Source organism: Colletes gigas, unplaced genomic scaffold (genome assembly GCF_013123115.1).
Source record: "Colletes gigas isolate AHSC1104 unplaced genomic scaffold, ASM1312311v1 Colletes_gigas_Sc00010, whole genome shotgun sequence".
Lineage (NCBI taxonomy): Eukaryota > Metazoa > Arthropoda > Insecta > Hymenoptera > Colletidae > Colletes > Colletes gigas.
Window position 1 is genome coordinate 3,714,572 of NW_025106639.1, and position 12,898 is coordinate 3,727,469.

At 46.7% G+C, this 12,898-nt stretch overlaps 1 protein-coding gene across 1 annotated transcript in view; it reads right to left on the bottom strand.

The window, feature by feature from the left end:
- The window catches only part of LOC122398018 (irregular chiasm C-roughest protein-like), a 213,692-nt gene that overhangs the window by 22,583 nt on the left and 178,211 nt on the right, over nt 1-12,898 (bottom strand). Inside the window, exon 3 of the mRNA XM_043397594.1 lies at nt 8,985-9,217. Coding sequence (XP_043253529.1) covers nt 8,985-9,217 — 233 coding nt within the window. The remainder of the gene's footprint in view (nt 1-8,984; nt 9,218-12,898) is intronic.

The following is a 12,898-nucleotide window of genomic DNA, read 5'->3' on the forward strand; positions in this document are numbered from 1 at the left end:
TTGGTTCAGCGTTCGACGAGTTGGAGAATCGTAAATCTGAGCGTTGGAGTATTTTCGTTAGCCATTGTTGCCCTCGAGAACGCCTCACAGCTGCGTTTGGGGTAGTTTCTTAGTGCAGGGAATGGCTTCGTCAGGAACTAATATCGCGAGGGTTAGTTTCGACGTGGCGCGTTCCTCGTGGAAACGTTTACCAAGAGAGTAGTTCAACAAGATTCGTATATTTACAAATAACAGAGAATGCATATGCTGCGCTATGCTCCGACAATGAGTGCGTTTCGAATGCTCTCGACCGATTGTGTTTTCGGTAATGGCTGTGTTATGCTTGAGGCGTGTATTCTTGCCAACGGTTAACAATGTCTCCTTTAACGTTTCGTGTTTGGACGCTGGCATTCGAAACCCATTTAGCTTTTTTCTAGTTTCAATTCACGCTTTGGAGTCGAGTGGCAGAATGATTTGCCATTGAAATCAATTTGGAGCTTTCGGCATTTATTTACACTTACTAAGCACTCCATTCTCTACAGTTTAATATCCATTCAGCAATGTTCTTGGTACAATTGTACATATACTATAAATTTCTCCATTTCTCTTGTGGACATCTATTATATCTTGCTCTTTTCCTCGAGATCCCTTTTACAGCATCCCTTTCTCGCCCAAATTCCCCAAACCCTGTTGACCGAACGCATTTCTTAGCAAACGATTCCTTTTATCTTCGCTACTCGTCTTAATTAGATTGTTTTCTTTTTCCATCCGGCAGTGTTTCATTAAGATCCTATCTTCCATTCTTTTAGCACCTTTTCCACACTCAGTGCCCTTTTTTACTGCTTCTGATTCTTTTAATATCAAATATTCCGATCTACATATTTCTATAGCCCAATGTATCTCCGTCCCCACACAATAGAACTTCTCAGGTTAGTTAAACACAAATATACATTTTTCGAAACAGTCCCTAAGTTTACTTGCTCCATCGTTACATTTCTTCTATCTCTTATACGACTTATTCTCCATCTCTTTTAAAAACTATCGCCAGATAAGAAAACTCTTTCTCCCGCTTTTAATTTCTTTTACTTTCACCCCTAGTTTACTTTCTTTCCTCGCCCCTCCTGTAGCCATAAACTCCATTACCTTGGATCTATCTGTCTTTAACATCAACGCATTTTCGTTAAAAGGCTTCTCTAATCTTTTTATCATTTTTCTCCTTCTCCGTTTCTTGCTGATACAAGGTCCTTTGTTTAAGCTTTCCAAGACAAATTGGATACGTTCGTTCCAACGATAGCTAATAAGCGTATTCGGCGCGTCGAGGATTTTTATCGTCGATTCCAGCGGAATTTCCATTCTTGGAGCTCGTTTGGTTTTCCTTTTTTTCCCCCCTACGGACGATCGACGAAGTTTCGGGCGTTTAAAGCGTGTATCGCGGGACAACGGCGGAAGCGAGATACAGGGCGTAGAATACACGGGGCGAATAAAGCGGCGGCTCGATGAAAAGTCGAGGGGTTTCCGATCGGACCGCGAAAAAACTGCGGGAATTTTCGAGGGAAATCGCTCGCGGTGCATTGAAACGCGTGAATACGACGGTGCCCGACCGATGGAAACGGCGTCGCGTTTGCCCCGGGAATATATGTGCTCATTTAAATGAAACGCACAAATGCCCGTATAACGATCGTCCCTGTCGGTTCGACGCTTTGCCGGGCACGGAATGTTTAAAACAAGGAACGAGGAAACCGCGGCCTTTCGACCGTATTCTTCCAATTTTGTATCCCCGTTTAATAAATTATGCATTCTCGAAAACGCCGGTTTATTTTATTCGTCCGCGGCGCGACGTTTATAGAGCCGGTATTTTATTGTCCCGCGGTCGCGGGAAACGGCTTAATCGACCGTGAAACGGGCATTCTGATTTTCAAAATCAATTCGAGAAGGTAATGATCCAAAGCATCCGCGCGTCTGGACCGGTGTTTATTCGCCGCGCGATTCGTTACGCGCGGAATCGATCGGTTCGAGGAGCTTTTCGCCTGCGCGTATCGGCAAATTAATTTCATTTCTTTTCGCGAAATTCCACGTCGATCGCGATACGGCGACCACGGACGCCCCGTACGCAATAACTTTACGCCGGCGGTTTGAAACGACCGGTTCCGTGCGTGTCCCCGTCATTATGCACCGCCGGTTTTAATTACCGTAATGATCTTCGACGCAGGAAACTGGTCTTCTTCTGCCAATCTCCGTTTCCTCTGGCAGTTTGTCGTTCCTTCGCGGCTCCCTCTCTCAGGAATTCCTCCGCAATCTCGGGTTGGAACCCATCACGCCAACGTGCCAGAAGCATGAAATAATTCATGAGGTCTCCGGAGGCTCCCGGGGGCCGGCTGCGAAATTATTCGCCAGATACGTATCCGTTAACCGTGCGTGCTTCTGTAATCGATGCGAGAGCGTCGTTGATTGCGCGGCTGTTATTTGCAATCGCGATTGTCCGGCCACGAACAAACAAACCCCAGCCGTCTTCTTTCCTCCGACGGTTTCTCCACCCCGGTGGTCGTTCATTTTTTATCATTCGCACGGTTCGCGAGGCAGAGTGCTCGACGCGCTTCGCGAGCAGCACGATAATTGCCGTTCGCGGTTCAGCAGGTTTCGCCCGTTATTGATAACCGGGAGCCCCCCCGCGGCCTTGGCTTCGCGATTCCATTCCCAGCGGCTCCGTCGTAGGGGGTTTCGTGCCTCGTTACCCTTCGAACATTTTCTATCGGGGCTCCCGTGGCCCTTGCAGCACGTTACCACGCTCTATTCCTAGCGATGCTACCCTTGTCTCTAACGGATCGCCTTGAAATCACCGTCAAACATGGCGTCGACTCACGGGTTCGACGCAAGGTCCCATCCTTGGCCCGACGATACCGCTTAATTTATTCATCAACGACTCCTCGAAACCACGCGACACCAACGCGCCACTTTACGCAGATGACGCTGCAATTTATGCATCCTCGTGCAAGTTGCACACAGACTCCAATCTGGGTCCAATCGTTCATACGTAGGCATTAACACCTCTATCCAATGATCATATCAGCCACTACAATTTTTGCTATTTTCTATGTTTATCTTCACATTTACTTTGACGCTACATACCCCAAGTAGTCTCAGCACTTCTTATTGATCATACGACTGATATGGGATAAAACTAGACTATAAATTGTTTATAGTTATTACAGGGTATTTGCACAATTACTGTGCCATTTTTTCGTAAATAATCGCTTTCTCCGGAATTAACTACGGTATCGATTTGAAAGAAAATCTGTTTCCAAGAGCATTCTATCTTCTGTTCGATGAAAATTACTAATTCACTAATACTATTAAAGTACTAATGCATGTAAAAGAGATGGATATCTTATCTAGATCTCTCTAACGCACTCGAGAAGATCGAGAATCCCCCCGTTGGTCTCCAACGTTATTTTTAATTATTTATCACGCAGTAGCGAAAGAAGCAACGAACAGGGCGTTCGAGAGGCTGGAGACGGAAGCAGATTTTCGAAAAAAAAGATTGAAAGTAGGCACGCGCGCGTTATCGCGCGGATCAATCCAAGAGCGTTTGCGCTCCCACCGCGAAAGCTTTCAACGGACGAACAATGGCCGGAGTTTTGCGACGGTTTTTCGCGATTATTTCCCAGCCGTACGGCCGAGGACCGGGGAACGCGCGTAATCGACGAATTACAACGGATCGGGACGCTGCTCGCCCGGCGATTACGCTCTCCCCGTGTTCCTCTTTGTTCCGGGGCCGGAGGTATTTTTTTGTTATTTTTTTTCTTTTTTTTTTTTATGTTTTGTTTCGAGCGCAGAGACGGACAGGGAAAGGAGCCTTTTTTCGGTCCGACGTGAACCGGAGAGTAACTATATTTCGGGCGACGATATTTTTTTTTGTCGGCTCGCGGTTTTGGGGGATTTCGTGTAGGGCCGCGCGCGGTGAATAAGCTCGCTCGGTCACGGTTTGCGCGATGTCGCCCCGCGTTTCGCTGTAATGGACCGTGCGCGAAACGATCTACCTTCTGGCGTTGATTACCGCGGTTTTTGCTCCGTTTCTGGACGCAACGAAATAATTCCCGAGCCGCGAAACGTTTGCTGGAAACTCGGACAAAGAAACCCCGCCCGTGCCCTTTGCCGCTTTCATTCCCGCTACGATGGTCGGGGCACCTTTGACCCCGTGATCGAACTTTGGAACGGCGCAAAGTACCCGTTTTCACAGAGTCCTTTGGCTAACCCAGCATTAAAAATTGTTGGAAGCTGGCCCTCTGAATAAATTTACGACGTAATTAGTTAGAGTGTAAAATTTAAACCGGGGACATATTCCATTTCACCACTTGTTCTATATTGCCCCTTGTCTCGTATCCACTGCTGTTGCTTTAAGTGGATTATTTGAAAATTTATGTAATCCTCCATTAGTTCATTACTTTTTAAACGCTTTAAAGGAGAGTTGATTTCCATTTACCAATTTGGTAAAAATAATTCGGTCGAGATTGAGAGCCCCACTTGAGGGTTAAAAATAATTTTATAAAACGTGCGGTAACAGAATTTTCAGTTCTCCAGCCAGCTATTGCGTCAAGTAGCCCGTCGGTGGATTATTTACCCGTCTTGTTTAATTTATAAACCGGTTGGAAGTTAGCCCGGACCACGGGGTTGAAATTCCGACGGTCGTTCGTGCTCGAGGTGGTTTCGAGGTACGGTGGTACCGTGGTTCATCGCGTAGAAGCTCGTTCAAACCTGATACTCGTACGATCGTTTTCACGCTTTCGTCGTCGGACGGACGATAATGTTTATGAAACCGGAGAAGCGTCGATCGGATGGCCGAGCAAACGATAGCATAGTGGGCGGTGATAATTGAATCCCGCGCGGCAGACCGTTCGATCGCCGAATACGGTACGTATCGCGCACGACTCGCGAAAGAAACTCGCCCCCTCGATCGAACCGAGGATCGGTTCTCGTTCACCCCTTTGCTCGAGCGTGAAACGTTCGCCGCCGTTTCGAGCGTGGGTTTCCACCGTGCCCGAGCGACCAACGGTTCCCGGGTTGTAACGGTATTAATCAGCGGGATTCGCGCGTAATTTTAATTAAAAACCGCGCGCGACCGCGGCGCGTCGAACGGCCGCGAAACAAATTTAATTAATTTTTCGACGGGTTTCCCGCGTCGTCAACCATCCCCGCGACTCGTTATTTATCTAGGCCGAAAGGCACCCCCCTGCGCGCGCGACGCGATCGAAAACGGATTTCTGTATTAACGAATGCAATCGCGACCGCAACGCGATCCGAACGAATGGTGAATTAGCGGCCGGAGCCCGCTCGCCGCGAAATTGTTCGCGGTGTCGCGAATCGGCCCGCGCATTAACGACGCATCATCGATATCCCCGCGCACCGCTGTTTATTACGTCATCGATTCAATAAGCCCCCTCCTTTCCTCCCCGGGATGAAATTAGAATCCCGTCGGATTTCAGGGATCGCGTCGCCAAATGGAATTTCCAACGCACCGATAACGACGATGCTATCGTCCAAGATCTTTCTCCAAACTGTTTTCGTGCACACTGAACAGTCTCATCATCCACCTCTTTCTATTTAACCCTTAATCAACAGCTTTTTTTCGGTATAGGGAAAGTTTTTATTTTATATTACGAATTTATACATTAGATCCTGTTATACAGGGTATTGGGCCACCTCTGGGAAAAATAGGAGATTCTAGAGGCCAAAATAAGACGAAAATCAAGAATACCAATTTGATGGTTGAGGCTTCGTTAAAAAGTTATTATCGTCTAAAGTTCCATATCGATCGGAAAATTTTTCGTTGAAAAAAAAAATTTCAAATCATTGTAGAAAAATTATTTTCGATTGAGGGGTTCAATTTTAATCATATTTTGTGAATAGACATACCCCCGAAATCCTAACCATTTTTGAGAAAAAAATTCAGTTGGTACAGTAATTTTTCGGCATAATTAAAATATTTCAAATCATTCTAAAAAAATTATTTTTGATTGCAAGGGGCAATTTCAATCATTTTTGGTGAATAGACATAGCTTCGAAATCCTACGCACTTTCGAGATAAAAATTCGTGTAGGTATTGGAATTTTTCGACAAAATTAAAATATTTCAAATCATTCTAAAAAATTATTTTTGGTTGCGGGGGTCAATTTCAATCATTTCTGGTGAATAGACATAGCCTCGAAATCCTACGCACTTTCGAGATAAAAATTCGTGTAGGTATTGGAATTTTTCGACAAAATTAAAATATTTCAAATCATTCTAAAAAATTATTTTTGGTTGCGGGGGTCAATTTCAATCATTTCTGGTGAATAGACATAGCCTCGAAATCCTACGCACTTTCGAGATAAAAATTCGTGTAGGTATTGGAATTTTTCGACAAAATTAAAATATTTCAAATCGTTCTAAAAAAATTATTTTTGGTTGCGGGGGTCAATTTCAATCATTTTTGGTAAATAGACATACCCTCGAAATCCTACACAGTTTCGAGAAAAAAATTCAATAGGTACAGGAATTTTTCGACAAAATTAAAGTATTTCAAATCATTCTAAAAAAATTATTTTTGGTTCCAGGGGTCAATTTCAATCATTTTTGGTGAATAGACATACCCCCGAATTTCTACGCAGTTTCGAGAAAAAAATTAATTACCGAAAATGCCTGACCATATATCGAATTTTTCCCTTAAATTTCGTGCGTACCTTTAGAACGCCATAACTTCCGAACGGATTGGACGATTTCAATTTTTCAAAATGCAATTGACGCGTATTTTGACGCAGAATATGTAGAAATTCTAACAATATTGAAAATGTTGTTCCTTGACCCCGTAAACTAAGAAAAACCCCATAAAAGTGGTCCAACTTTCAAACGACTATAACTCCTATAATAGTGAATATATCTCATTGAAATTTTAGGAGGAACTAGAGTTCATAGATACCTACAAAAAAGTAGAAAACAACTTTTCTGTAGAGCGAAAAACGAGTTTCTAAGAAAAATCGACATGAGGTAGGTGCCTAAATTTGTCGCCGAAAAAAAAAATTTCAAATTGTTCTGAAAAAATTATTTTTGATTGCAGGGGTCAATTTCAATCATTTTTGGTGAATAGACATACCCTCGAATTCCTACACACTTTCGAGATAAAAATTCGCGTAGGTAGACAAATTGAACAAATTTAAAAAAGTTATTAATTTTTCAACGAAGCTTCAATCAACAAATTGGTATTCTTGATTTTCGTCTTATTTTGGCCTCTAGAATCTCTCATTCAAATGTTTCTCAAGGGTGAAGCTAGACTATTCTCTAGGAAGAAGCGAATAGTCGAATAGTCACACACGATTCCTTAGACTCGATTTTCCCGAAAACAAAAATCTTTTCTCCACATTAGAGTAGCATAAAATAATATTCTGAATTTCTAACAACGTAAGACAGTAGTTACGATAGCAAAGATCAAAATCTCAGTCGATCGATCTAGAAATCTTCACTCCCGGCTCATAGTTCGTACAATATTTTTACATTTGTGAATCCCATTTTATAGGGGCATTCTTTAGAGATAAAAATTAAAAACCGCATCTCAGCGTAGGGTTCTACGTGCCAAAATTCTGGAGCGCAGCGGTTAATCGAGCATCTTTCGGAAACGTCGCGTTCGATAATTCGATCGCCGGTACGCCGTCGCGATAACGCATCACCGGTCCATCAAGTACGCAGAGCACTTCGTTGCTAAGGGATTAACGATACCATTATTCAAATGGCATCGTGCCTGGACGGGATTGAAAGGGACTCGCAGCGTTCGCTGGCTGTCGTTTCATCGCGTCGTGTACGTGCGTGGAAAAACATCTCTGGTCGCAAAAGTAAATAGACAAAGACGGGCAGAATCGAAGCTCGACGTTGGTCGTTGCAACGGACTTTTTTCACCCCCCTCCAGCACGGTCCTTTTATCCGCGTTTTTTCCCCGCGATGCAACGCGGAGTCCGCGGCGATCCTCAAAGATCCGTGGTTTTTCCCTTTTTCCAGCGTCGCGGTCGTTCGGGGCCTCGAGGCGTATCCGAACTCGGTCAAGCTGCCATTTCGTCGACTACGCTTCTGCCTGGTTTTAAAAGCGTTTTTCGTCGTCACGTCGCCGCCCGGAGACGAATGCCAAAACATCGACCAAAAAGCATCGCCGTGGCTCTCGTCGCGTAGCGTACACCGCAGCCGGCGCTACGTCGTACGCGAGGCGTTTGAAGAATATTTCCCGGAGCCACCGCGAGGGAAACAAACGCGGCCCTTTGTCAACGCCGCGCGTAGAGGACAGAGCTTTCGCGCGGTAACTCTGTGTCCGACGTAATACGGTTTAACGCGTTATTGCGGCCCTCGGGCGCTACATCGTTTACGTTGCCAACCACGACCTTTCCGTTTTTAAATTAGTTCTCGTTTCATGGACGGACTATTCGGCCCTTAGCTCCCCGTTAATGACTCGTTGGCGTTCGCGGCTTTAAATTACGCTTGAATTTCTTTGTAACGTTCATGAACCAGATATTCGTTGGCAAACAGGTTCGCTCCGTCCATCCTTCCAACAGTTTTTTTTTTTTAGAAACCGTCGAGCCTCCTCGGTCGATATCCGTCAAAATATTCCCTCCCGTTGGATGGCAGATTTTTTCGAACGTTATTAAAGCATCAAATAATTCCAAAATCACCGGTCTCAACCTGTACTTTTCTCGCAAGTACAAACGTCAGATAAATATTCCTGCAAGATATTGCAGCCTGGAGACTGTTTGGACAGAGGGTATGCGCGACAATTTGTAAATGCATTTTCCCCGGGGGGGAGTTGTTTCCCTTATCCGGGTCGATGAATAAGATTTTCGTAGGTCGTAGCCATCGTAGATAAGGCATGGCCAAATCGACGCGGGCCAGCTGGAACGAAACACAAAATATCTCGAATCCGCGAAGGGATCTCGAAACCACTCGGATATTCAAAGCCCTCCCCTCCTCCTCGTAAGATGAATAGAGAATCTTACCTCCGCAGGCGGTTTGCCAGCGACGCTGACGCACTCGATCACCAGTTCCCGGTCCTCGGTGGTGATGGAGAAGTCGCCCTGAAGGATCTTCGGTTTCTGAGGCGGCACAAGGACGCTCAGCTTGGCGAATCTCGAGCGTAACGCTGGCTGGCCGTCGTTCGTGGGCGAGGCCTGGCACTGGTACGTGCCGTCGTCCTCCAGTTCCACCGGGTATATGTGCAACGAGAAGTCACCTGGAACAGTAGAAAAAAGTCGCAGGTGCTTTTCAATCGTATCGACCTACGTGACCGCTCACGCATCCCGTTCTCGTTCACCTTGATCGGAACAGAAGGCACGAGCGGCGGATTGCATTCCTCTAAACAGAGCTTGGAACCTAATCCTTTCATTCTCACCCGTTCCCTGCATGCTTAGAATTTCTCTCGAGAAACCGATATCACCGAGGTTTTACGGTAAACGTTGCTAAACTCTGACCCGTCGATCTTCGGGGAACCTTTTCCCTCGAAAATATATTCAATTTCGTGGGTGAAATAATACTTTATTCAAACATTATTACACAGCAACATACTGATCTCGAAGGAACATTTTTCGATATAAGAGCACGTTTAGACGGCCATGAAAATCTTCGTATTCCGGACCATTTTGAGGACTTCTGATCCAGAGTTTCGGGCGGTCTGAGTATTTTTCGACGTAGTCGCGCCGCGAGCGGAATTCCTAAGCTCCTGGAGGTCCGGGAAGGTTTTTCCCCACTTGATACGCGGCCCGTGTATCGGCAAGAGTACGAGAATTGGAGCAGGCAGGGGTTCGGATAGAAAACCGTTTACCCCGTTGATTGAAACTAACGGTTTACGAGCGTCTGCTCGATCGTATCGCGTCGGTCCGTACGCAGGAAATTCCTCCGACTGACGGTTTTATTTTGAAATCTCCGCGTATACGTGTAAGCTGTCAGGAACAACGCGGCGGCTGTGCAGCGCGAATCGACGCGAATTAGAACGGCCCGTTGCCGACGCGCGTCAGCAAACTCGTATTTTTCACGCCGTTTCCATCTCGACCTCTGCCTCCCTTCGTCCCGTTCTCGCTCGTCAAAATCACGAGGATACACCTCGAGCAAACGTTCGAGCTTCTCCAGCGAAGTATCACGAACGTCGATTATCGCCACCGGCAACGACCAATCGCGCGTTCAAGTAAATTCCTCTGCCGCGCGTGATTTATTTCCACCGACACCTCCGCCTCTCTCTTTCTCTCTCCGTACCGATCCATCCATCTATCTATCTGGACATCTATCATTCTGTCTGCCCCCCTCCCCCTCGACCGCCTCTCTTTCTCCGCGATATATCTACCCAATTCCCTCTTCCATTCCGTTTCTTTCATTCCATTCATGCAACTTTCACGAACCACCTGCACTGGGCGCGCGCGACCAGGCAATTGTGCCTTCGAACGTACCGGGCTGGACCGTCGGGAAACGTGGCAGGGGTTAGGCGTCGAAAGAAACGGGGGGCTGCAAATGGAAAAATGGAGTCGTATCGGTCGCGCGCGGACGCTGATTATTCCCCGCGACGGATCGACTCGCGACAGGGACTTTCGCTCTCGTTTTTCCGGACTCTTTGTTACGCCATTCTCCCTTCGAACGCGATCGATCGACGTCGAGCCTACCAATTTTTTTTTAACATTCACGTACGAACGCTTATTGTTTTTTCATACGGTTCAAACACCGCTGCTTTCTCGTATTTGGACAAGAATCTCTCGAGTCGTTCCCCGACCACCAAACTACTTTCGCGTTAAAGATAGAGCGGATGTAAACAGCGCTGTTTTAAACGCGGCAGCTGGTAGAAATTTTTATTCGGTGCTCGATACCAGCTTCGTGTCGAACGACGCTGCGCTCTTATTTTTGGACCAACTTTCATGTTGGGGGAGTACAGGAGCGCAGTGGGAACGACACGATTACGTAAAATCGCATCGTAATTGACCCGTAATCGCGCGGTAATTGCAAGACAATGAACCAGATATTACACGCTCCGAAGAACTACGATTACGATCGCACCGCGACGATAATTACCGTGCGATTACAATGTAATTACAACGCGATTACGCGTAACCGTATCGTGGAAAATTAGATCGCGTCTCGTCCGACTTCGATCGTAAGCAGCGCGTGGCCAAATCGGGTCACGCTTCACGCTGAAACGCGGATCTTTGATCTCTCGCCCGACCAATTTTATTCCGATTCATTCGCGAGATCCCAACGTTGTTTTCCGCGAAATTTTCCATCCACGTCCAAGTATCCGCGTACCGGGAACAATCGTGCCAAAAAGTTTCCGTAAACTGCTTTTACTTAGCGTTCCGGGCGCCCGTGGAGACCGTGGCTCGGTGGGAAAGTGTCCGCACGAAAAGTGCATCATCCGCGGGTACACTTCGCCCGGCGAAACGCAAATAGTCGCGGGGTTACACGGCTTACGAGAAGACCTCTTCACCATTTTTGCGTTTCGCCCGGCAACAATCTCCGAGGAGGCAATAAACGCCGGGGATCCCCGTTCCTTTTACGCGCGACGAGCTCCGCTGAAAGCCAGCGGGACCGGATACGTGTATTAGCGTATCGCGGGAACAAAAAGGATTTTCTCGAGTGCGGTCCCGCCCGTTTCGCCGCGCAATATCGCGGAAAATTGAGGACGAAACGTATCGCCGCGGCGATAAAGGCGCGCCTTATCCGCGACGCGGACGAAGACGTCGCCGCGAACCGAATGGAAACTGGAGCACGGTTTCTCATTTTCGTTCGTTTTCGTCGAACAGGAACTCGCTCTAACGACGTCCAACTTTCCATCACCCTTTAAAAAATATTTTTGTCCTCCCAAACTGTATTTCCACGAATCGAGACAAACGATTCTTTTCTTTAAATTCGAATCGCAAGAATCGCGATAATTTCCGCCCAGATCCGGGTGCCCTCGACCGCGAAGGGCTGGCGTAATCGAAAATGCGAGGTCTTTTCGTCGTCGCGGAACTTGGGCGTCTAGGAAAAGTACGGAATCCGGAGACGCGGAATATCGCCTAACGACGCCGCGATGTTACCGAACAAAGTTCAGGCATTCTCCGGCGCGGAATTCGCTTTTATTCGTCACCCTTTCAAAAATAATTCACAGTCGCGCGAAACTCGAAGGGATTTGGCCGCATTATGGGGAACAATAATTAGCGCTCCTCCCGGAGCCCATTCAGGGAACTTTTGCGAACTACCGCCGGCCAGGAAGCCGCTCGCGCCATCCACGACGCGCGTTTCTCCGTCGCTTCGGTAATTACTTCTGCGCCGTACACGCTTCCTCGCTCGCAATTCGTCGCGAACGACGACGCCGTGCAAGGCCAATGACACGGGGGAACTCGACTGAACTTGCACCGCGAGCGTAACTTTACCGTAAACAAAGCTGCTCGACCGCCCAACCAGTCTCGCCGCGAGACGTCTTGCATCGAGGAATTCCGACGACGGGGAACGGGTCCGTTTAATATTAATTTGTTTATTTAAAACTAGCCCCGTGAGCCATAAACACTTCCACGTACTTCCTATGCGTTCGTATATCGCTTCAAGCTTCCTTTTCGCGAAAATGTACTGTGCATGGATCTAAAGTTGTCGACGAGTCGAATTAGATGTGTTAACTCTATCCAAGAGGATTTTTATTATCGAGTGGTAGAGTGAATATCGAGGCAGTGTGATTGCAAGAACCCAAATCTGTGTCTACTTGCCAACTTATGATCTTTACACAGTACACTGGCTCTCCTCTTCTACGTATTTTTTATGCGTCTGTATATGGCATCAAGCTTCCTTTTCGCGAAGATGTATTGTGCACGGATCGAAAGTTGTCGACGAGTCGAATCAGATGTGTTAACTCTATCCAAGAGGATTTTTATTATCGAGTGGTAGAGTGAATATCGAGGCA